Raw genomic sequence first — 25,464 nt, forward strand, 5'->3', positions numbered from 1 at the left:
ATCTGTCTGCAAGCCATTTAACCTACAGGTCTTGCCCAGCCCACAGTAAGCTTGTGACTCCTGTTAGGACCTCCACTTGAATGAAAATACCTTATGATGCTGGGGGACCTTTTCCTTGGGTCAGAGAGCAGGGCAGCGGGTGACCAGGGAGATTGTCCATGTAATCCGTGGCAGTTGTCAGCACCTACCCGTGGCAGTCGTCAGCACCTACCCGTGGCAGTCGTCAGCACCTACCCGTGGCAGTCGTCAGCACCTGTAACTGGGCACTGCTTGTGTGTGTGTGGCGGTGAGGACGGGAACGTTCATTAGCAGCAGTCTTAGCCACACATGGCGCCGAAACTTGAAACCTACCGCTGCTAATCCGTTCTTCCTGGCAGGGCCAGCGTATATTTCCCTGCTCCGTCCAGAAACATCATGATAGGTTGGCAGAGTCCGTTGGGGGGGGAATCACTCAGCTGGTCCGAAGGCTAACATCTGCCCACCTAGAGTGGGAGGCAAGCTGCTTAATCCCCCATGTGGTGACATGGTAAGGCATGGATTAGAACCAGCCGTCCATGCCACATACCATCAGCTCTACTGCTGCTCTCCATCTCACTGCCCTTTCTGCACTCAGGGATTCAACAGACGCAGCCTATATAACAGCACACACATGCATTCAGCCTATAAATAGGCCTAAAACTTTGCATGCACGTTCCTGCTCCAATGCATGGCTACTTAGATGATTGTGAAGCGAGAGGAGGACACAAAACAAGTTCATTGGCCGGTACAAATATGTTTGCATATTGCAGTCTAAGTAGCTCACTTCATGTATAAAACATAATACGGAATCTGTGCCATGGCGGATGGCACTAAATATTCACATAAAGGGTATTGCCGATGGTCCCTTTAAGGACAGGTCACCACAACGAGCCAGATGCCATGCCGCAGCAGCCTCCTCTCCCTGCTGCTCGTAGGGTTCCTGGTCCTGCTGTTCGTATCGGACACAGAAGGCTGATGGACCATCTGTCATAAGCCAGTCCACTTTCCCTCCCTCCCTCGCTGTGTGACTGCTATTTTCCAGTCCTGTGTTCATAGTCACTGGGTTGGTGGCAGAATAGTGGGAGGGTGTTTTGTCAGATCTGTTGCCTATTTGGGGACAAGGAATTACAGTCGTATGAAAACGTTTGGGCACCCCTCAAGGCTGCATAATAATTTACTCTGTCGTCACAGAAATTGATCACAGTGGCATGCCATTCCTTTTCTAATAAAAGCTGAGTACTGGGGTATTGTCCAGACAAAGATTTTTAGTGTAGCAATATTAAGTTGTATGAAATTAAATCAGATGTGAAAAATAGGCTATGCAAAAAATGTGGGCACCCTTGTCATTCTGTTGATTTGAATACCTGTAACTACTTAGCACTGATGAATTGGAACACACAATTGGTTTGGTGAGCTCATTCAGCCTTGAACTTCATAGACAAGTGCATCCAATCATGAGAAAAGGTATTTAAGGTGGCCAATTGCAAGTTGATGTTCTCTTTGACTCTCCTCTGAAGAGTGGCAACATGGGGGCCTCAAAACAACTCTCAAATGACCTGAAAACAAAGATTGTTCAACATTCTGGTTCAGAGGAAGGCTACAAAAAGCTATCGCAGAGATTTAAGCGGTCAGTGCCCAGTGTGAGGAGCATAGTGAGGAAATGGAAGACCACAGGCACAGTTCTTGTTAAGGCCAGAAGTGGCAGGCCAAGTAAAATATCGGAGAGGCAAAGGCGAAGGATGGTGAGAACGATCAAAAACAGCCCACAGACCACCTCCAGAGACCTACAACATCACCTTGCTGCAGATGGTGTCACTGTACATCGTTCAACAATTCAGCACACTTTGCACAAGGAGAAGCTGTATGGGAGAGTGATGCGGAAGAAGCCTTTTCTGCACACACGTCACAAACAGAGTCGCTTGAGGTATGCAAACGCACATTTGGACAAGCCAGCTTCATTTTGGAATAAGGTGCTGTGGACTGATGAAACAAAGATTGAGTTACTTGGTCATAACAAGGGATGTTGTGCATGGCGGCAAAAGAACACAGCGTTCCAAGAAAAACACTTGCTACCCACAGTCAAATTTGGTGGGGGTTCCATCATGCTGTGTGGCCAGTGCCGGTACTGGGAATCTTGTTAAAGTTTAGGGTCGCATGGATTCCACTCAATATCAGCAGATTCTTGGGAATAATGTTGAAGAATCAGTCAAAGTTATGCCGGGGCTGGATATTTCAACAAGACAACGACTCAAAACACTGCTCAAAATCTACCCGGGCATTTATGCAGAGGAACAAGTACAATGTTCTGGAATGGCCATCCCAGTCCCCAGACCTGAATATCATTGTGAATCTGTGGGATGATTTGAAGTGGGCTGTCGATGCTCGGCAACCATCAAACCTAACTGGGGATGTTTTGTAAGGAGGAATGGTCCAAAATACCTTCATCTAGAATGCAGACACTCAGAGGCAATGGGAAGCGTCTAGAGGCTGTTATTTTTAGCAAAAGGAGGCTCTATTAAATATTGATGTGATTTTTCTATTGGGGTGCCCAAATTTATGCACCCGTCTAAATTTGTTTTGATGCATATTGCACATTTTCTGTTAATCCAATAAACCTCATTTCACTACTGAAATATTAGTGTCCATCAGTTATTTGATAGATCAAAATGAAATTGCTGATCCAAACACCCAATTATTTATAAATGAAAATCATGGAAATTGTCGGGGGTGCCCAAACTTTTTCATACGACTGTACATCATTGCTATAAACCAATCTATGCTTTAGGGAGGGTCTGCACAAACATGGACACAAAAATATGAATATGCTGTAATGTTGTATACCCAGTTATGACCCTACTTTATATCCTGAAGAGAGCACATCATTTAATTGCCACCTGCACATGAACTGCCTTACACAAGATTGATTTGAACACCTTTGATTAATAGCTTTATGACAGTGAGCACGGGCCATAAATCCTAAACAACCATTTATGGTGAGACTTCTTAGGCCTAGTCGACACCAGTTTTTTTCAAGGAACTACTTATCAGAGAAGTTCTACTTTTCCTTGAACCTTGATCCCCATTATTCTCTTCAGATCAGAACTTTCCATGAGGCTGACAAGATAAGATTAATTGACAAGTGAGCTGAGAGCTTTGCCAACCCCATCCTGAGGGAGAGGTGTTGATACAGAACACACACAGGCCTAAATCTTCTGGTGATGTATAGCCACAGGAGAGCCTAGCAGAGTAAGCCTGAATGATGGAAACTCCCTTAAGTAGTCTATGTGATCTATTGCCAGGCTGAACGAGACAAGAAATAGGTGACAAAGGTGTGACAGACCCGTCAGAGGAGTCTGCTACTGTTGTGGTGAGGTTCAACTGGAGCGGTGGCAAAATAACAGTCATTGATAAAGTGATGTAGCCTAGCTACCCACCAGAACGCTGCTTCCTTCCTGATCCCACACACACCACTGCTGTGCTCTACAGCTGAGCACCCCATGCAAATTCAGATCATCTCACAACAGCATTTAAAATCACTTCTTCCAACAGTCTTGGTTGAATGCATTTGACTACCATGACCACGATTTGACTAATGCTATTTTAGTTGTATTGTCATGGTCGTAAATGTGTGTCAAATGTCCATGAGCTACAATAGGGTTACAAAAAACAACATTTTGATGAACATGTGTGGACATCACATTATTACGTCGTCAGGACAAAATTGTGACATGGGCGTGAGTGAGACTTGAAACGCGTTAACAAAACCATCCCCAGGTAGAATGCAGATGCCATTAAAGTTCAATCTGGACCAGCTACTTTGTTCACAGCTTCATTGCTAGTTTAGCTACACGTAGTTGTCCCAACATCGGCATCTCACAGCGCCACGACAGCGCATCGTTAACGTTAAATTATAGTTAGTGGGTAAGTTTAGACAGCAATTTGCTAGGGTCTGTGGCTGCGCCCATGAACACAATATCCTTTAAAATATAATATAACTAACGTTGCCGTTACTTGCTGATAAGATTTTATTTAAATAACGACTTGTCTGACTAGCGAACAAGACTCGTCAGATAACAGCAAAAGTGCTTTTTATTGCTCGCTTAAAGCTACAGCCATCGTCACACAATGCCAGGTTTCTAGCTTGCTGGCTAGCTAGTTAGCATTGCAAACAAAACACAAACCTCGCATCTGCCTAGAGCAGAATACCATAATAAAATACCAACATCCCATTTACGTTCGCCCTCACCTTTTTCAATCTTGGGGCCTCTGCCACCGTACCGTCGCGATTTACGAAAGCTTCTCCACCGTTTTGTTGGGGATCTGTCCGTTTCATCGCGGACGCCTGCGGCATCTTAGTGTTCGGGGTGAGAAAACCAGGACTCGTGTCCCCGGTTTTTACCATCGGCTCCATCGTTGGGGTAGTAGCCGAAGTAGCTTTTGGTTCGTTTTCAACCATCCCTTTGTCATCTGCCTTTGGTGTCAGAGGCGATTCGGGTGTTAATTCTTTGCCGGGGACGTCTTTTAATTCGACCTCGGCCATTTTCGCTGCCAAAACCTGGACTGACATCGCTGCTATTTCGCGAAGTCCTTTTCTCAACACATAACAAGGCGACGGATTGTGAGCGACGGAGTACTGATTAAAAGCAAGGCATTGTGGTCTTCGTCGTTTTCAAGAGTCTCAAACATTTAGTGGAAATATTAAAATGATCAATGCCAATGCCAGACAAGCACTATTAATGATACTATCAAAATTAAAAATTAAAGACTAGCTACATAAAATGACTTTAACCCCGAGCCTTATCAAATAATTTGACAGAAAACACTACAGAACTACATCTCCCAGTAAGTATTACATTTTCAAATGCATTATGGTAGATTACGTTTGTATTTAACGGGAACTATACAGTGCAGTACTTAGACAGTTACTTATGTGAGGGATGACATTTTACATTTGATTCAAGTCTTGTATCCAAACCACATTGACGACATCTGGGGGAAAAAACAGTATGATCATTCATAAAAGACATTTGAAGATGTCTCACGTGTAGTCCTCTAAGCAAGAATACAAAGTAAACGCACCAGTGACAAAATGTTATTTTTAATGCATTTAACCTTTATTTTAACTATTTACAATGATGCTGTATTCTGATATGAACGCAATGCAAATGTTTGTAAATTGAAGCCTTTCAAGGTCTGCATCGCATTGCACAATGCCATCTGAAAAATATTAATATTTCATTAGTGGAAAACTTGGAAATGGTTGCTTACATCCTTTCATTTGACAACCCCCTCTGCACATCTGTATATAGCCATATTGCTAATTTAATGAGTGGCGTATAGTTCTTTAACTTTAGTTTATTTTGTGAATATTTTCTTAGCTGCATTATTGGTTAATGCTTACAAGCACGCGTTTCACCGTTACGTGTTACAACGGTAACACCTGGTGTGTTCGGCTGCATGAGACATCTACAATTTGATTTGACATTTCATGAGGTCAATCTAGAGAAAATGGGTTCTGGAAGCAAATAAATACTGCCACCATGGGGTGGGTTCTGGTAATGTAGAGCTCTTGCACCTAAATCTAGTCACATTGATAACAGAGTAAGGACTAAAGAGTAACTCTAATAAAAATATTAGTAAACAAATGTTTTCAACCACAGACAGATGAACTCAATCAATTATGTTTATTTCCATGTCTCAATTGAAAACCACATCAGTATAAACAATTCAAATTTGATTGAATGAGGGGGGTTGGAGTGCATTGGAGTTGCCCCATGAGCCCATACAAGTCCATGCAGCCTGTTACCATCTTTGAATTAGCTTCTATTTGTTTTTTTCTAATCAAAATAAATGACATTCTCACAACCTATCATAAAAAGACACCTCTTTGACCACTATACATCATAATTCTTCAAGTAAAGTCTTTGGTAATAAAAATAACAGCAATTTACTTGGAACCTTCCATAATATTGAAATTCTAAAAGGCATACCATGTGCATGGCTTTGTATCTATCAAGCATTTGAACCGTGGAACAAACGTCTAGTTAGAATAGATATAATATGCATGCCAATGCAAGTAACTGCAGCCCTGGTAAACAAAGCCATGCATTCATATGCAGGTAACTTTCTACCACTCCAAACCCTGTCATTCAACAAAAAAGGAAGAACTCAAGCATCCTAACTGCAATATTCAAGCTCTCTCAAACAATTCATATAAAAAGAAAAACTCACTGACATACATTCAAGCCAGGAGGGTTCAACCCAATGGTATACTATTTACAATGACACTATCCTGATACATTCACAGAATATTTCAAATAAAGCAAGTAAATTGTGGATGTCTCAGGTAAAAATACAGTACTGTTGTTTTTGATGCAACATAATAACAAACTTATTTATGGTCTTGGTAATAATTTGATTTAAAAATGTCACAAATGACAATAGCTACTTTCAAGTGAAAAATGTGGTCTGCTGTTTCTCAGAAAAATGACTCAACAAATGTACAACAAAATGTTACTCTCATAGGTGCTTCCTTATGAACCTAGATCTGAGGACAGTTATGGTAACTAACATCTACAGAATATTGTTGTTATCAGAAGCTACGATGTATTGTTTCACAAACAAACCTTGAGGTGACAAAATATTTGAGGAAGTATCTGCTCTCTAACATCCTCTGTGACACTGCTGTGAAATGCTCAAGGAGGGAGAGATTGCATCAGTCCCCAAATATCCACAGGATGTTCACACCTGAAAGGCCCAGATTTACTCTCCTGTAAAAAGACAGACGAGTACAACTTATGTTCAATTAAAACACAAATGTTTTACATAGAGATTGATTGCCAATGTGGTCTTGACAAGTTTACTTTATTAAAGTGGCATATTATCACAAAGAGCTGATTACAGTGCCCATCTGGAGTCAGTGATGGCACCCTGGCCTGGGAAGTTAAATGCAGATTTTTATTTTATTTCACTTGGCAAGTCAGTTAAGAACAAATTCTTATTTACAATTACGGCCTAGGAACAGTGGGTTAACTGCCTTGTTCAGGGACAGAACGACAGATTTCTACCGTGTCAGCTCGGGGATTCGATCTAGCAACCAACGCTCTAACCACTAGGCTACCTGCCGCCCCATGTTAGTTATACAGTGGAATAATTGGGAGTACTCACCCCAGCATCCCAGACTCCTTGGTTTTGATGACGAAGAGGAACATGAGAACTGTGTGGAACAGGTTGTTCCTTCCCTGGGAGCACAATCAGAGGGGACTCGAATGAATGGAGCACATGTGGTTTTTGACAGATACATCTCACTCACTGAGGCATGTCCAAAAAGGCCATCGGGACAAAAGAGGCAGAGATTTGGTTCTTACCTTGGGCAGGCTGTAGACATGGCCCTGGTAAATAAGTTGGTAGTGCGGGGGATTGGTGCTACTTTGGTGAACGCAGAAGAGGTTTTCATTCGTCACGTCTACTTAAGAAACAAGAACAGGGTATCAGTAAAGAATAGGAGAAGAACGATGTCCATTCTGTGTGTGTTGTGCCGCTCGGCCTTACCAGGTTTGTCTGGCGTCTGGCTGAAGTGCTGCGAGGTGAAGGTCTTTCCGTCGGGGTACTTGGGGTGAGGCGGGAGTCGGGAGTCCAGGTATGTGCACAGCACATGCATGAGGATCTAATGGAGAGAAAACACAACACGTATTTGAAATTCAACCATGTAGTAGATTACTACTTTTTGGGGGGTCGAGACTAGGGGTGATGCATGAGACTCACAGCACAGTCTGAAGGAAGGTCTGTGTCCCACTTCCTGGCTTTGAGATCCCCGCCCCTGTTCCAGCGGAAAGAACTCATGCAGCCACTATGGGCCAGCTCTGACAAGGGGAAACAAACAGTGTCAATAATGATATGTCAATCTCTGCTTTCATCAAGTCTTCTGACCTTGGACTCAAATCTCTCTAGAATCTTAGCTGCTTTGGCTCTAATGTATTGGACCCTCAGTTGTGGACACGTATAGTATATGACAGGAATATAGCACAGTCAATAAGCAAGGAGTCAAAACGTAACCTCTCATAGGCCTACCTTTGATCCTCTCCACTAGATACTCTTGGTTAGGGGTGATGTCCAGGTACTGCACAATAGCAGGCATGGTGGGGATGACTGAAGCCTTCAAAACAGCAGCCTGTTTTAGACTGGCTATACTGGCTTCTGTTGAATAGGGCGACAGACTGGGTAAGTATAACTGGGTCGGCGTAAACTACATTTCCCATTTTGCCCCATTGCATATGGGCAGTAAATACCTCCAATCTGGAGCTCAGAGCAGCCCATTCTCCTTAGCTGGCCATTTACTGAGTCCATCTCCTTCACAAGTGGCACTAGAATGGTGTCATTTATCCACTGAAAGAAAGAGAAACTACACGCGTATCAACCACTTTTTCCAACTAAATTTCAGATTTTACCAGAGCTTCAATGTTACTTCTAAGCTTGTTATATTGTCTTACATTTCTGAGCTTGGCCGTCCAGCTGTCTATGCTGTCCACCACGAGACGACTGGTTGTGATTCTGGCCCAAACCTGCAGATCAAAAAGAATGGTTACAGGAGAATGTGTATTCATGCTTGGAAAACCAATTCCCCTCTGGTACAATAAAGAATAGTTATTTTTTGATGAATCGATTGATTGATCCCTCGAACCTCCTCTGCAGCCTGTTTGGAGCCCAAGTCTGTCTCGTCCTTGCTGGCTGAGGGGGCCTGGGAACGGCAGGCCGGCTGGTACTGGAACTTCCTCAGGCTCTGGGCGTAATCCCCCACCGAGCGGCTATAGTTCCAGAACGTCGGGCTGTGGGAGGGCGACACAGACTCTGGGCTCCCTGAGAAACATTCAAAGGATGCATACAGGATATTACAATAATGCTCTTCACAGTTGAGACAAAAGCTCAGTTGGAGTTCATTATAATTTGTCTAGAAGAGTTTCACTAGTAGTACTGCATAGTGAAAATGGTAATAAGGCCAGGCCTAAGCTACATCGTCAGACTCTTACCTAACTGACTGCGGTGGCTCTTCTCCTCCTCGGTGCGGAGGAACCTGTCCAGGGTCTTCAGGGACTCCATGTAGTCCTCTTTGCCCCCGGGGGAGTTGAACACGGAGGGAGAGGTGCGGTAGCGTGCCCTCAGGCTGGTGCCATCCACTGGGCCAATGCTGCTGGGGTAGGATGAGGGAGGGCTGAAGTTCAACTGAAATCAACAGAAAGCTGTTACAAATGGGAAAGCATTATCTCCCGGGCTTCATGCCAGTAGATTTCAGACATGACAAGGAAAACCAAAAAGTGATAGCCACAACACAGGAAACGTGAAAGGATAATGGTAGCAGTTACAGTACCAGATTAATTGACAGACACCCAACACAAATGCATCAGATTGATAGCTAGATAATAAAGAGCATTGCGAGTCTGACAGACCTTCCCAAAGGCCAGGGAGGGGGAGAAGTGTCCCCCGCTGCCCGGGGTGGACGGGCTGCTCAATAGGGGGCTGTATCCGGGTACACAGCTGGGGGAGAACTTGGGGCTGGTGCTGGCCGGCCTGGAGGGACTGAAGCTGAGCACACTCTGACCCTGGAGGGGTGACGACTGAGCCGGGGCTTGAGCCTCCTGCTTTTCTTGCTTCAGCGGGGGTGATGCCTGGATACCTGAGTAGAGATGAAGACCAACATAGTATTCATTGATTTGGGCAGTTTAAAAAGACACGTACAAGAGGGATAGACTACATTTGGGGTTCATAGAATATACATCAAAACACATACAACACCATCACCTTAACCACTCTGCAGCCAATGACTCACTTGAGTTTCTGAGGCCAAGAAGACGGTGCTGTTCAGGGGTAACAGCAATGGTAGAGGGGGCCATGGTGTACTTGAAGTACTTCCAGAAGTCAAACAGGGCGTTAAGGCTGAAGACTGAGGCGAAGGCCAGCTCTGTGGGAAAGGAAAAGGAAGGAGAGATAATATGAATGACAAGTTATTGCTCATCTGTAACCAGTGTGCATCATTGCCACACCTGGGCATTCCCTCCCAAAACAATGTTTAACTTCTTTCCATTGCACTCACCTATGTACCAGATAGGCCAGTAAGAGATGCTGAAGTACAGGCTCAGCAGTTTCCCTGACCTGAGAGGACAATGTACATATTACTGAGAGGCATTGGCAGCACTTGCTTCCAGTTAGGCATCTGCAACAGGCTACTAATCATGCGAGTCAGTCGTTGACAAGAAAACACAACCTTACATCTCTGTGTAGATCATGCCAGCTAGCGACACATTGAGGACTGCCCAGGCGAGGACCACCTGGCGCGCCTGCTCCTCCCTCCTCATCCTCATCGTCCTGTCGATGAGAGTAGACATGCCCCCCTGTTTCATCGGAGACATGTCCACATAGCGTTATCACACTGTCGGCTGCTTAATTCAGACAGAAGGGTTAACTAGTTTCTAAATAAACCAGTGTGTCTGACACTCGACATTCCGACCCCACCTTTACACTTTCTTGCACTGAGCGGCAATGGGGTCGGAACACAATCATGGTTAGTTTCATTAAGACACCGTGGCGCCGGCACAAGATATGGGTCGGAAAACTTACCTCAATGCAGGGATAGGATATGCCACTGCTCACCAAATTGGACCTTTATCCACACTGCTCCACCGAGAAGATTGAAATACTATTTTCGTCCTCAGGCTAGTTGGCAGTAGCCATTATGGAATGGCACATGTTGAACAACAAAAGGAGCTAATTGCCTGACACTACAATTCCAAAATTGCTTCGATCGATTGCTGCTGCTAGCTGGCATGAAGCCAATAAAACGAGCAGTGGTTCAATCTTCTCAATGTATCATTGTGGGTAATAGTAAAATTGAGTACAGTGTCACTGGCATATCCCATCCCTTCATCGAGGTACGTTTTCCGAACAATATCTCACGCCGGCTACAAGGTGTCTTAATGTAACCATGAATGCTTTCCGACCCCAGTGCATCTCAGTGTAAACAAGCATAACGTTAGGGTCAGTATCTTCTGGCAACCAGTTGGCTGGCTAGCATAGCATGCGAACGTCAGCAGTTAGTTAGCTAATAAAAACACTGAATCACTGGCAAAGTATGACTTTTGTTTTTACCAACTTGTTTAACTTATTTTTACTTAGTCATTCATACCACCAATAAGTGTAATTGAATAGAGTAAATACAGCTAAATATAAGTACATTTCATACATACCCCGTTAGCTCCAACGGCGCTGCACAAATTTTGTATTTCAACCGGAAGTGTAATGTCCTAGAGCAGTCTAACTACTTCCGTTCTGTACACCCGCCCCTTTTCAAAACATGCCACTGAGATGTGGAGCGGGTAATACCTTGTTACAGATGAGATGTGGAATGTAATTTTTCGTTACATTATCACAATCGATAAGGAATTCAGACGTTTTACATCATTTATATATTTGTACGTACATACATACAAAAAGATGTGGCCGACACATCACAATACCTCTTCAACATTCAACCAGCAGCAGAGCCAGCATCTAGCTAGCTGTCAGCATTCAGAGAGACTCAAACTCAGTATCTATTCCATAAAGAGATGACAACTGTTAAAAAAATAACTATTGTGTGTTAAAAGGCCATGGCTTTTGAGTTAAAACATAACTTTTTCTAGGATGATCATTGCCTGGCTACCCAGCCACATCGCTCCGGCCAAATGGCACACCAGCTAACGTTTGTTCTCTATGATGAGTCTTGAATTTGCTTTCCTCTCCGACTCTTTAAGAATGTAAACACATTCTGATTGGTCCCAGTGACCAATGGGTTGGGCAAAGCCAGCCTACATGAATCACGTCACGTCGACACAAACGACTTCTAAGGATGGCAGTTTCATACTGATGTATGGAGCGATGATAGAGCAGCGGGAAAACAATTGATTAGCTGTTAGGCAAGGGAAATGTACCTGAAGAAATAAAACATGAAGCCTAAGCACATACAATACCTCTACATCAAAATCTGGATTATCCTTGTTTGATTGTGCCCAATGTTAAACTGATATTTGAAAATAAACCTGAACCTGACACAACAAATTCGATTTTGGCAAAACAAACTAACAGTTAAAAATAAGTAAATAAATTAGCATTTCTAGTAATGGCACATTGAGGTCACAGTCAATTGTGTGGGGACAAAGGTTTCTCAGAATCATATCCCTCTAACCCACAGTCTTCTCTGCTATCTGGATCTATCAGTCTCTCGACTCCCTCTCCTTCCTCTTCATCATCATCATCTTCTTCATCATCATCCTCTTCCTCCCCCTCCTCTTCCTGGGCCCCTCGGTCAGTCTTGGGGCCTTTGCAGATCTTGAGGTGTCTGGTGAGGTGGTATTTGGTGAGGAAGCCCTTCTCACACTTCTCACAGATGTAGTCCCGGCGGCCCTCATGGGAGTTCATGTGCTTCTTCAGGTGGTTGGTCCTCAAGAAATGTTTGTCACACTTGGGGCAGTGGATCTGACGCTCTCTGTGCATTGGGAATGATGATGGGAGAGGGGTGGAGAAAAGAGTAGAGGGAGAGAAGGGGAAATGGTGATAAAAACAGAGGAAAATAGACTGATGGAAATCCAGACACTTCATAAAATGTGTTTACCAATATGTCTTATGTCCAGGAGTTTTCCCTGGCCATGTGACCCGGGCAGAAACATTGGGCCCTGGTTACAGGCTATTGACTGGAACCAATACTTTTCTCATACCACTCATGTCAATAGCTTGCTTAAGTTTAAACTTACTGTGTATGTGTGAACATGTGCTGCTTGAGGTCCTGCTTCCTGATGAACATCCTGTCACACAGGTCACACTTGAAGTTCTTGGCCCCCGTGTGAATCACCATATGAGACGCCATGTGGGCCTTCTGAGTGAACGACTTCTCACACACATTACACCTGTAGTTCTTCTGACCTGTGGGAGCACCTGAGGTTAGAGTGAGTAAAACCTATACGAGAAGCATATGTAGACCATATATATACCTTATACAGTACCAGTCAAGTTGGGACACACCTACTCATTCAAGGGTTTTTCTTTGTTTTTACTATTTTCTACATTGTAGAATAATAGTGAATACATCAAAACTATGAAATAGCACATATGGAATCGTGTAGTAACCAAAAAAAAAAGTGTTAAAACAAATCTAAATGTATTTTATATTTGAGATTCTTAAAAGCAGCCACGCTTTGCCTTGATGACAGCTTTGCACACTCTTGGCATTCTCTCAACTAGATTTTATTTTTACTTCACCTTTATTTAACCAGGTAGGCAGTTGAGTACAAGTTCCCATTTACAACTGCGACCTGGCCAAAATAAAGCAAAGAAGTGCGACACAAACAACAACACAGAGTCACACATTGAATAAACAAACATACAGTCAATAACACAATAGAAAAGTCTATAAACAGTGTGTGCAAATGAGGTAAGATAAGGGAGGTAAGGCAATAAATAGGCCATAGTGGCTAAATAATTGCAATTTAGCAATTAAACACTGGAGTGATAGACGTGCAGCAGATTAATATGCAGGTAGAGATACTGGGGTGCAAAGGAGCAAAAAATAAATAACAGTATGGGGATGAGGTAGTTGGATGGGCAGATGGGCTATGTACAGGTGCAGTGATCTGTGACCTGCTCTGACAGCTGGTGCTTAAAGTTAGAGAGGGAGAAATGAGTCTCCAGCTTCAGGGATTTTTGCAATTCGTTCCAGTCATTGGCAGCAGAAATCTGGAGGGAATGGCAGTCAAAGGAGGAATTGGCTTTGGGGGTGACCAGTGAAATATACCTGCTGGACCGCGTGCTACAGGTGGGTGCTGCTATGGTGACCAGTGAGCTGAGATAAGGCAGGGCTTTACCTTGCAAAGACTTACAGATGACCTGGATGGCCAGTGGGTTTGGCGGCGAATATGAAGCGAGGGTCAGCCAACGAGAGCATACAGTGGTGGGTAGTATATGGGGCTTTGGTGACAAAATTTTATTTCACCTTTATTTAACCAGGTAGGCAAGTTGAGTACAAGTTCTCATTTACAATTGCGACCTGGCTAAGATAAAGCAAAGCAGTTCGACACATACAACGACACAGAGTTACACATGGAGTAAAACAAACATACAGTCAATAATACAGTATAAACAGTCTATATACGATGTGAGCAAATGAGGTGAGATAAGGGAGGTAAAGGCAAAAAAAGGCCAAGGTGGCAAAGTAAATACAATATAGCAAGTAAAACACTGGAATGGTAGATTTGCAGTGGAAGAATGTGCAAAGTAGAAATACAAATAATGGGGTGCAAAGGAGCAAAATAAATAAAATAAATACAGTAGGGAAAGAGGTAGTTGTTTGGGCTAAATTATAGGTGGGCTATGTACAGGTGCAGTAATCTGTGAGCTGCTCTGACAGTTGGTGCTTAAAGCTAGTGTGGGAGATGTGTTTCCAGTTTCAGAGATTTTTGCAGTTCGTTCCAGTCATTGGCAGCAGAGAACTGGAAGGAGAGGCGGCCAAAGAAAGAATTGGTTTTGGGGGTGACCAGAGAGATATACCTGCTGAAGCGCGTGCTACAGGTGGGTGATGCTATGGTGACCAGCGAGCTGAGATAAGGGGGGTTAACTTTACCTAGCAGGGTCTTGTAGATGACATTGAGCCAGTGGGTTTGGCGACGAGTATGAAGCGAGGGCCAGCCAATGGGGCTTTGGTGACAAACGGATTGCACTGTGATATACTGCATCCAATTTGTTGAGTAGGGTATTGGAGGCTATTTTGTAAATGACATCACCGAAGTCGAGGATTGGTAGGATGGTCAGTTTTACAAGGGTATGTTTGGCAGCATGAGTGAAGGATGCTTTGTTGCGAAATAGGAAGCCAATTCTAGATTTAACTTTGGATTGGAGATGTTTGATGTGGGTCTGGAAGGAGAGTTTACAGTCTAACCAGACACCTAGGTATTTGTAGTTGTCCACGTATTCAGAGCCGTCCAGAGTAGTGATGTTGGACAGGCGGGCAGGTGCAGGCAGCGATCGGTTGAAGAGCATGCATTTAGTTTTACTTGTATTTAAGAGCAATTGGAGGCCACGGAAGGAGAGTTGTATGGCATTGAAGCTTGCCTGGAGGGTTGTTAACAGTGTCCAAAGAAGGGCCAGAAATATACAGAATGGTGTCGTCTGCGTAGAGGTGGATCAGAGACTCACCAGCAGCAAGAGCGACATCATTGATGTATACAGAGAAGAGAGTCGGTCCAAGAATTGAACCCTGTGGCACCCCCATAGAGACTGCCAGAGGTCCGGACAGCAGACCCTCCGATTTGACACACTGAACTCTATCAGAGAAGTAGTTGGTGAACCAGGTGAGGCAATCATTTGAGAAACCAAGGCTGTCGAGTCTGCCGATGAGGATGTGGTGATTGACAGAGTCGAAAGCCTTGGCCAGATCAATGAATACGGCTGCACAGTAATGTTTCTTATCGATGGCGGTTAAGATATCGTTTAGGACCTTGAGCTGAGGTGCACCCATGACCAGCTCTGAAACCAGATTGCATAGCAGAGAAGGTATGGTGAGATTCAAAATGGTCGGTAATCTGTTTGTTGACTTGGCTTTCGAAGACCTTAGAAAGGCAGGGTAGGATAGATATAGGTCTGTAGCAGTTTGGGTCAACAGTGTCCCCCCCTTTGAAGAGGGGAATGACCGCAGCTGCTTTCCAATCTTTGGGGATCTCAGACGATACGAAAGAGAGGTTGAACAGATTTTGCAGCTTTTCAGAACATCGGCTATCTGGATTTGGGTGAAGGAGAATTGGGGGAAGCTTGGGCAAATTGCTGTGGGGGATGCAGGGCTGTTGACCTGGGTAGGGGTAGCCAGGTGGAAAGCATGGCCAGCCGTAGATTCATGAGGTAGTCACCTGGAATGCATTTCAATTAACAGGTATGCCTTGTTAAAAATTAATTTGTGAAATTTCTTTCCTTCTTAATGCGTTTGAGCCAATCAGTTGTGTTGTGACAAGGTAAGGGTGGTATACAGAAGATAGCCCTATTTGGTAAAAGGCCAAGTCCATAATATGGCAAGAACAGCTCAAATAAGCAAAGAACAACGACATTCCACCATTACTTTAAGACACGAAGGTCAGTCAATGACGAAAATTTCAAAAAGTTTCTTCAAGTGCAGTCGCAAAAACCATCAAGCGCTATTTTGAAACTGGCTCTCATGAGGACCGCCACAGGAAAGGAAGACCCAGGGTTACCTCTCCTGCAGAGGATAAGGTCATTAGAGTTACCAGCCTCATAAATTGCAGCTCAAATAAATGCTTCACAAAGTTCAAGTAACAGACACATCTCAACAACTGTTTAGAGGGGACTGAGTGAATCAGGCATTCATGGTCGAATTTCTGAAAAGTTCATTAAAAGGACACTGATAAGAAGAGACTTGCTTGGGCCAAGAAACAAGAGCAATGAACATTAAACCGGGGGAATTCTGTCCTTTGGTCTGATGAGTCCAAATTTGAGATTTTTGGTTCCAACCGCCGTGTCTTTGTGAGACGCAGAGTAGGTGAACAGATGAGCTCGGCATGTGTGGTTCCCACCATGAAGCATGAAGGAGGTGGTGTAATGGTGTGGGGGTGCTTTGCCGGTGACACTGTGTGATTTATTTAGAATTCAAGGCACACTTAACCAGCATGGCTACCACAGCATTCTGTAGCGATACGCCATCCCATCTGGTTTGGGCTTAGTGGGACTATCACTATCATTTTTCAACAGGACAATTACCCAACACACCTCCAGGTTGTGTAAGGGCTATTTGACCAAGGAGAGTGATGGTGCAGCATCAGATAACCTAGCCTCCACAATCACCCGACCTCAACCCAATGGAGATGGTTTGGGATGAGTTGGATCTCAGAGTGAAGGAAAAGCAGCCAACAAGTACTCAGCATATGTGGGAACTCCTTCAAGACTGTTGGAAATGCATTCCAGGTGAAGCTGGTTGAGAGAATGCCAAGAGTGTGCAAAACTGTCATCAAGGCAAAGGCTGGCTACTTTGAAGAATCGAAAATAGAAAATATATTTTGATTTGTTTAACACTTCTTTGGTTACTACATAATTCCATATATGTTATTTCATAGTTTTGATGTCTTCACTATTATTCTACAATGTAGAAAATAGTTAAAGTAAAGAAAAACACATGAATGAGTAGGTGTCCAAACTTTTGACTGGTATTGTATACAGTAGAACCATCATGTGTTTTAAAACGCCTTCAATAATATCGTAACTCATCTAAAAACACCCGAGACTGACACAGAAAATGCTAAGCTGCTATGTTGAGAGATCCCATGTCAATGTGTATGTGTGAACGTGTGAGTATAGGCCACGCCACCCATCCCCTACCTGTGTGTATCTTGAGGTGCATCCTCAGGTTGCTCGGATCACTGAAGGCCTTGCTGCAGTATTCACACTTGTGCGGCTTCATCCCCACGTGTCCCATGAAGTGCACGTTGAGCTTAGTGGACGTGGTGAACGCCCGCGAGCACATACTGCACTTGTACTTCCTCTCAAGCGAGTGTCTGTGTGTGTTGGAGCCAGAGTTGTTAGTGTTATGAGAGAGGCTGCTGTTGTGGGAGTGGCAGGCCCAGGGGGATGAGGAGGAGATGGAGGTACCGCTGGGCAGCTTGCCCTCCTGGTGGTGGTCCTGGCTGGGGCTGTGGGAATGGCCGTGGTTGTTGTGGCTGCTCAGGTGGGACTTGAGCTCGGCGAAGGACTGGCACTCTTTGCCGCACTGGCACACCTGGCCCTCTGGGACCTGAGGAACCCCCATCTGCCTGCAGTAGTCCCTGGTGTAGTAGAAGAGCAGCTCCTGGTCTGGGAGGATCTCAGTGGACGTGCAGAAGAACAGCTTCCCGTTGTCAGGGTAGGCCACCAGGTTCTGCTCCTCTCTGGTCCTGCTCACAGAGACACCACATATCTGAGTGGCAGCCATTTTGGATAAAAAATAATAACACTGAGCCAAATGCATGAGATTGCTTCACTAAGTGATAATTACCTTGCCTTGCGGACAAACATCATCCAGTTGCATTCATTCTCATCTGTGGTCACGATACAGAACTCCAGCACGTTGTTGTGGAACATCTGAAACAACACCGCCATCTACTGGTCAGAATGGTGCCTCCCTTCATCCAAATAATTGACATAGCATTTCATTGACTCACATGCAATTATACAATAAGGTCATCTGAAATCTAAATGAGGAGATGTGGATGTTGTAAGCCACTGACCTTCCATATCTGAGGGGTGTCCTTGTCTGGCCAGTCTTGCAGGTCTACGTTGCTACAGTGCTGACCCACCATGGGTCCAAAGCAGGTCCTGGGAGGTATGATGTCCCGAGCAAACACTCCTTAGAGACACACACACACACACGCGCACGCGCACACACGCACACGCACACACACACACACACACACACACACACACACACACACACACACACACACACACACACACACACACACACACACACACACACACACACACACACACACACACACACATATAGAGATATTAATGATGGGCAAACAAGCTGTAAGTTGTTTTTGAATGGGCAATTCCACAGTAACGGAATAGAGTAACGCTGAGACTCAGATGTTTCACTTAAAATGTGTGGCAAACACAGTAGAGTACATTACAGTACAGTCGAGCTCAGAGTAGAGCACAGTACAGTTCAATACAGAGTTCAGTAAAGTATAGTAAAGTTCAGTACATTAGTGTACTCAAATCTAGTGTTCACTGAACTATACTTTCCTGTACTGTAAACTACTGAACTATACTTTCCTGTACTGTAAACTACTGAACTATACATTCCTGTACTGTAAACTACTGAACCATACTTTCCTGTACTATAAACTACTGAACTATACATTCCTGTACTGTAAACTACTGAACTATACATTCCTGTACTGTAAACTACTGAACCATACTTTCCTGTACTGTAAACTACTGAACTATACATTCCTGTACTGTACTCTACTGAACTATACATTCCTGTACTGTAAACTACTGAACTATACATTCCTGTACTGTAAACTACTGAACTATACATTCCTGTACTGTACTCTACTGAACTATACATTCCTGTACTGTAAACTACTGAACTATACATTCCTGTACTGTAAACTACTGAACTATACTTTCCTGTACTGTACTCTACTGAACTATACTTTCCTGTACTGTAAACTACTGAACTATACTTTCCTGTACTGTAAACTACTGAACTATACTTTCCTGTACTGTACACTACTGAACCATACATTCCTGTACTGTAAACTACTGAACTATACTTTCCTGTACTGTAAACTACTGAACTATACTTTCCTGTACTGTAAACTACTGAACTATACTTTCCTGTACTGTAAACTACTGAACTATACTTTCCTGTACTGTAAACTACTGAACTATACTTTCCTGTACTGTAAACTACTGAACTATACTTTCCTGTATTGTACTCTACTGAACTATACATTCCTGTACTGTACACTACTGAACTATACTTTCCTGTACTGTACTCTACTGAACCATACTTTCCTGTACTGTACACTACTGAACTATACTTTCCTGTACTGTACTCTACTGAACCATACTTTCCTGTACTGTACTCTACTGAACTATACATTCCTGTACTGTACTCTACTGAACCATACTTTCCTGTATTGTACTCTACTGAACCATACTTTCCTGTACTGTACACTACTGAACTATACTTTCTTGTACTGTACTCTACTGAACCATACTTTCCTGTACTGTACTCTACTGAACTATACTTTCCTGTACTGTACTCTACTGAACCATACTTTCCTGTACTGTACTCTACTGAACTATACTTTCCTGTACTGTACTCTACTGAACTATACTTTCCTGTACTGTACTCTACTGAACTATACATTCCTGTACTGTACACTACTGAACTATACATTCCTGTACTGTACACTACTGAACTATACTTTCCTGTACTGTAAACTACTGAACTATACATTCCTGTACTGTACTCTACTGAACTATACTTTCTTGTACTGTAAACTACTGAACTATACATTCCTGTACTGTACTCTACTGAACTATACTTTCCTGTACTGTACTCTACTGAACTATACTTTCCTGTACTGTAAACTACTGAACTATACTTTCCTGTACTGTACTCTACTGAACTATACTTTCCTGTACTGTAAACTACTGAACTATACATTCCTGTACTGTACACTACTGAACTATACATTTCTGTACTGTAAACTACTGAACTATACATTCCTGTACTGTACTCTACTGAACTATACTTTCCTGTACTGTACTCTACTGAACCATACTTTCCTGTACTTTAAACTACTGAACTATACATTCCTGTACTGTACTCTACTGAACTATACTTTCCTGTACTGTAAACTACTGAACTATACTTTCCTGTACTGTAAACTACTGAACTATACTTTCCTGTACTGTAAACTACTGAACTATACTTTCCTGTACTGTACTCTACTGAACTATACTTTCCTGTACTGTACTCTACTGAACTATACATTCCTGTACTGTACTCTACTGAACCATACTTTCCTGTACTGTACACTACTGAACTATACATTCCTGTACTGTACTCTACTGAACTATACTTTCCTGTACTGTGTGTACTCTACTGAACTATACATTCCTGTACTGTACACTACTGTTTTAATCAATGAATCATTCCTAAACAAAATATCAGTAAAAACACTAACTAATTGATATGTCTACCTTTTTCATGGTCATCCCTCCTCATTGGGGAGAGAAATGAGAACATATCGCAAAAGAGACAGGTTTTTGGAAACGTAATTTCAAGGCATAAAATGTTTTCTAAACATACAGAAGGCAGGGAAAAGTCACCAAAACCAACCAAATATGACATTAGTTGGCAGGGGTCTTCATCATTATTGTGTTTTTATCTATTTCTAATACCTTTTAAGACTTTTTCCTGGTAGAGGTTTTCTAAGACCTACTTTCCCTCTGTTTGACCAGAAATCAAAGCCTTTGCTTATTCAACCATTTTAGGAGGGAACATGGTTGAAAAATGTATATATGCATTCATGTAAAATATATATATTGACTCTTGGCTTTCATTTGACACACAATTTTAAATGCTTCTATGAACTTCACGTTGGTGCTTATGGGTCCTTTTACATGGAAATGTCCAAATCAATATACACTGAGTGTACAAAACATTAAGAACACCTGCTCTTTCCATGACATATACTGGCCAGGTGACTCAAGGTGAAAGATATGATCCCTTATTGACACCACTTGTTAAATCCACTTCAACCAGTGTAGATGAAGAGGGTGAGACAGGTTAACGAAGGAGTTTAAAGCCTTGAGACAATTGAGACATGGATTGTGTATGTGTGCCATTCAGAGGGCGAATAGGCAATATAAAAGATGTCTGCCTTTGAACAGGGTATGGTAATCGGTGCCAGGCGCACCAGTTTCTGTCTACAACGGCAACGCTACTGGGTTTTTCACGCTCAACAATTTAACGTATGAAGAATGGTCCACCACACAAAGGACATCAAGCCAACTTGAAACAACTGTGGGAAGTGTTGGAGTCAACAAGGGCCAGCATCCCTGAGGAACACTTGACACCTTGTAGAGTCCATGCCCCGATGAATTGTGGCTGTTCTAATCACTCGATATTAGGAAGGTGTTCTCAATGATTTGTACACTCAGTGAATAAGCAATAAAATTGAAAGGACACATGAAAACAGATGGAGAGAAACAGGACATTAGAAGCGAATTTGCATCTTCCACAGCGGTTTCCATACCAAAAGGCTCATCAGCTACAGAGATGCGGAGGCAGAGCGGGCGAGGCAGGGACAGTCGGGCTCTGCTCTGGATGGGCGTGTCAGGGATAAAGGTGACTGGGCCGTGCTCTGGGCAGTCGGAGGGATACGAGCGCTCACACAGCGTACACCCTGTTCACAAACGCAACATAACAACAAGTTAAGAAAGATATACAGATCAGAAGTTCAAAGACTTCCAATGGATGACAAGAACAGAACAGTAAGCTGGGAGAGCTTTATACAATACCAAGCTAAAATTTTCCTTACAGACCAAAAATGAGCCACCGTGCCCAGCAATAACTCAGCGCAAGTAAACACAAAACAAAAATGTCATTCTTCTCTCTTACTCACAGATGGTGAAGGCAGTGACCATATTCTCCTTGTTGGAGGTGGAGTCCTCCAGCTGCAGGGTGGAGTTGACCAGCAACAGGCTGTTCTCTGGCCCCATGGACACCTCTGCCGTGATGGGGGACACATTCACCGGATCTAGGCCCATGCCCGAATGACCATGGAGGGACACAGGCTCAAGCTGGGACTGGGTGAGCACCACACTCACCACCCCAGAGTTCAGCTCCCCTGAGCTGTGTAAAGACTCCCCCAGACCGCCTCCCCCTGAGTTCCCCACCCGGCCCCCTAGGTGCTCTGGCTCCATCCCCACAGGAAGCTCCAGGCCAGGCCCGTGCAGGGGCATCACGCCCCCAGAGGACTCAACTCTTCCCAGGCCCTCGTGGTCCTGGCCCCTCCCTCCCAGCTGCTGTTGGTTCTCAGCCCCCACCACCCCCTCCATGTTGGCCAGGTCCTCTCCCATCCTGTCTGGGGACATGGGGCTGCTGACCCGGGACTCCATGTTCAGCCCTGTGGAGTCCAGCTGCACCTCGTGGCCCCCACCCTGGTGGAGGTCTCCCTGGCCACTGACCTGACGGGAGTCCAGGGACACCAGGCCCTGTTCCAGAGGTCCTCCAGGGCCACTGTAAGGGTCCAGCCCTGAGGGGTTCTGGCTGGACACAGAGAGAGTTCCGTCCATGTTCAGACTGCTGGGGTGAATGTACTGAGGGGGAGGCCGGTCTGCCAGGTAAGACAGAATACCTTGATAGAGAGAAAGAGAAATCATATCCAATCCATGTACATATAGACCAGCAAACGTGTCATGGTGTAATGCCATGAATCCTTAAGATATCCATAAGAGATACAATGGAGATGACAGACCGTGGTGAAGAGAAGTTCTCAGCCCTACCTGGCAGTATGTGTCTGAAGTAGCTACTCTCCAGGTGTGGGTACGGGGGGGGAGGTAATGAGTAGTTCCTCTCTGGAAGGCCACACATGACCCCTCGGTCACCAAGAGGACCCATTGGCAGCATGAGCGACAGAGCAGAGGGCAGAGACCCAAGAGAGGGCCCCAGGCTGGGTATAGCCACAGACATGCCTGAAGTAAAGGGGGACAAAACGAATGTATCGACCATTGTATCAACAAATATAATTGCCATAAATATGTAAACAAATGAAGATAATGTAGTTTCACCAGATAAGTGAATGTGTTTTACCTGGTGTAGTGATGGGGTTGTGTGTTGGGGAGGTGGGTAGACCCAGATGACTGGCACTCACAGCGGGCACACTTAACTGGTCCATCCCAACAGGGCTGAGGTTCATGTCATTCATTCTAGAGAGGAATAAAAAAAAAAGTCTAAGGTGTTAGAAAACGCTGTGTAATATCCCATTTGAGGCTGACAAAAGAAAAACATTAACATGTGTGTGGAAAGTCTATCACAGTGGTTGGATACCTGACTTCGGCAGTGTGTGCTCATCCAAGATAGTGTGAAATGTGTGCATTCTGCTGGCTGGAGAGGATAGACACAGATACCAATCATCAATGTGCTTCATGTCACATTCACCAAAACACGTAGCAAAATATGACAATGCATAAGTTAGCTAACTAATAACAAGATATATCTTTCATAGAACATGTTACAGTCCCAAATCAGAGCCACTGCCCTGAGACCCTATCAACAAAGTAAGCAATATGTAACTTTTTGGGGGACCTGACCAATTTCACATACAGTAGCTGCAAAATGTAACTTTTTGGGCGACCAGACCAAATTCACATAGACATGTGACTTATAGATCTGTCACTAATTGAAAGCGAGTCAAACAGCAGAAGGTACAATAGTTCTGGTTTAATTCATATATATTTCACAGCGATTTACATGGGAAAATTATTCTCTACACGATCCATTGCTTGTTTTGTCACAAACTTAAATTAGGCCAACTATTAGGTAAAGGCGGAACGATTCCCGCATATTGCACCTTTTCGCTACACATGAATACCATTGGTAATGTAGTTAGCTGGCTATCTTGCTAGCATGCTAAGAATAGCGTTAACGAGAATCAAGAGAAACTAACAATTTGACCTAAAAAAAACGTTACGATCCCCATTTGAGTGTATAGCTCACGTTGACGATTCAAAGACAATGCTGCGATGTTGTATATTCATGCAATATATAAAAATGGAGCATACAGTAAGTTAAAATTGTATGAAAACAAAAGCTAAAATACCAAAAGGCTTCCTCTTCGGGTCCATGACAGCGTGACACACTGAGCATGCGCAAACAGGAAGCTGCGCTGCAGGATGAACATCTGATCTGAGGTCATTTGCCAAAGCCTCTCTGTTTTTTTTTTATCACGGACCCTAACAAAAAGGTTTTTAGGCTGCACAGGTCCACAACTTTGTAAATGTAACTTAAATTAAATTACTTGGATGCTTACATAGTATAGTCCAAGATGGCGTAGCAGTAGGACGTATTGTCGTGTAGTGTCCCTTGTATATATCGTTTGTTTTCGTTTTTTTCGTTTTTTTCTTCACATATCTTTAAAACTTTTTGCTGAACCTCAACTTCTTCTAAATACTCTCCTGCAACCCGCCTCACCCAACGTAGCTATTTTTCCTAAAGTATTTATATTTACTTCGGACCTGGAACCCCTCAACTGAAGCTAGCCAACGAACTACCAGCTTCAGCAAAACATTGCTAGCGGTCTTCAGCTAACCGGTCATCAGCTAACCTTTAGCTAACCTTTAGCTCGGAAAGCTCTCGCCAGTTCGAACAACGCGACTCTAACCAGAGCATAACGGACCTATTTTATTATTTTATTTTATTTTTCATCCCCGGATTCCCATCGCAAACGGAACATTTTGAGCTCCTGGGCTACAATATCCAGACCCACGACCGGTCCATCGATGTCACTGCATGAAGAGGAATAAACAGATACCCCCATCGCGACGTCCCCAAAGGCTAACTCTCTAGCCCTTGCTATCTCCTTGCTTGCAAATTCGGCCTGCTAACTGCTAGCTTGTTTAGCCCGGTCCGCTAACTGCTACCGTGTTTAGCACCGTCTACTAACTGTTAGCTTGTTAGCACAGGCCTGCTAACCGTCTGAATCGCCGCGTCCCAAACACTCACTGAACCCATATTTACTTTCTATCCCTTTTCGATTTTTAATTTGTTTATACCTTCCGGTAACCTGCCTCACCCAATGTGATACGGAACCGCTATTATCTTTACATTTTTAGAACACACTCAAGAACCTCCAGAAGCTA

General features: G+C 43.8%; 3 protein-coding genes across 7 annotated transcripts in view; all 3 read right to left on the bottom strand.

The window, feature by feature from the left end:
* LOC139392512 (putative adenosylhomocysteinase 3) overlaps positions 1–4,645 on the bottom strand; it is a 47,724-nt gene extending 43,079 nt beyond the window's left edge. Inside the window, exon 1 of one of the 2 annotated variants that reach the window (XM_071140528.1) lies at positions 4,265–4,645. In XM_071140528.1, the coding sequence (XP_070996629.1) occupies positions 4,265–4,585 (321 nt within the window). In that variant the 5' untranslated portion in view covers positions 4,586–4,645. The remainder of the gene's footprint in view (positions 1–4,264) is intronic. The other variant, XM_071140527.1, reaches the window with a different exon arrangement.
* A 452-nt stretch (positions 4,646–5,097) lies between these two features.
* Positions 5,098–11,303, bottom strand: LOC139393118 (transmembrane protein 209-like). 4 transcript variants are annotated; one of them, XM_071141483.1, is made up of 15 exons: positions 11,256–11,303; positions 10,282–10,403; positions 10,106–10,164; positions 9,842–9,973; positions 9,462–9,688; positions 9,045–9,237; positions 8,699–8,874; positions 8,508–8,579; positions 8,307–8,403; positions 8,089–8,214; positions 7,783–7,880; positions 7,570–7,684; positions 7,386–7,483; positions 7,186–7,259; positions 5,098–6,788 (listed from the first exon to the last, which is right to left on the bottom strand). In XM_071141483.1, exons 2-15 carry the CDS (start codon positions 10,395–10,397, stop codon positions 6,734–6,736), a joined length of 1,638 nt encoding a protein of 545 aa, XP_070997584.1. In that variant the 5' UTR covers positions 10,398–10,403; positions 11,256–11,303; the 3' UTR covers positions 5,098–6,733. The 4 variants fall into 4 exon arrangements, with proteins under 4 accessions (XP_070997584.1, XP_070997581.1, XP_070997583.1 ...); XM_071141482.1 differs by having other exon boundaries at positions 5,686–6,788; positions 7,386–7,486; positions 11,256–11,300; XM_071141480.1 differs by lacking the exon at positions 11,256–11,303 and having other exon boundaries at positions 5,114–6,788; positions 10,282–10,421.
* A 148-nt stretch (positions 11,304–11,451) lies between these two features.
* LOC139392735 (PR domain zinc finger protein 4-like) lies at positions 11,452–24,466 on the bottom strand. Its single transcript, XM_071140947.1, has 11 exons — positions 24,426–24,466; positions 23,654–23,710; positions 23,417–23,532; positions 23,110–23,298; positions 22,227–22,961; positions 21,858–22,007; positions 18,300–18,418; positions 18,068–18,153; positions 17,416–17,966; positions 12,798–12,966; positions 11,452–12,532 (listed from the first exon to the last, which is right to left on the bottom strand). The coding sequence occupies exons 3-11, from the start codon at positions 23,529–23,531 to the stop codon at positions 12,187–12,189; spliced, it is 2,460 nt and encodes an 819-aa protein (XP_070997048.1). The 5' UTR covers position 23,532; positions 23,654–23,710; positions 24,426–24,466; the 3' UTR covers positions 11,452–12,186.
* Between the last annotated feature and the right edge of the window lie 998 nt (positions 24,467–25,464).

Source organism: Oncorhynchus clarkii, chromosome 33 (genome assembly GCF_045791955.1).
Source record: "Oncorhynchus clarkii lewisi isolate Uvic-CL-2024 chromosome 33, UVic_Ocla_1.0, whole genome shotgun sequence".
Lineage (NCBI taxonomy): Eukaryota > Metazoa > Chordata > Actinopteri > Salmoniformes > Salmonidae > Oncorhynchus > Oncorhynchus clarkii.

Coding starts and splice junctions, on each gene's coding strand:
- LOC139393118 (XM_071141479.1), bottom strand. CDS start 10,421: ATGTCTCCGATGAAACAGGGGGGCATGTCTACTCTCATCGACAGGACG. Junction 9,689..9,841: donor TCTTGGCCTCAGAAACTCAA/GTGAGTCATTGG, acceptor ATCTCTACTCAG/GTATCCAGGCATCACCCCCG. Junction 8,580..8,698: donor CCAAACAGGCTGCAGAGGAG/GTTCGAGGGATC, acceptor TTTGATCTGCAG/GTTTGGGCCAGAATCACAAC.
- LOC139392735 (XM_071140947.1), bottom strand. CDS start 23,531: ATGAATGACATGAACCTCAGCCCTGTTGGGATGGACCAGTTAAGTGTG. Junction 22,962..23,109: donor CTTCAGACACATACTGCCAG/GTAGGGCTGAGA, acceptor CTCTCTATCAAG/GTATTCTGTCTTACCTGGCA. Junction 18,419..21,857: donor TGTAGCTGATGAGCCTTTTG/GTATGGAAACCG, acceptor TGTGTCTCTAAG/GAGTGTTTGCTCGGGACATC.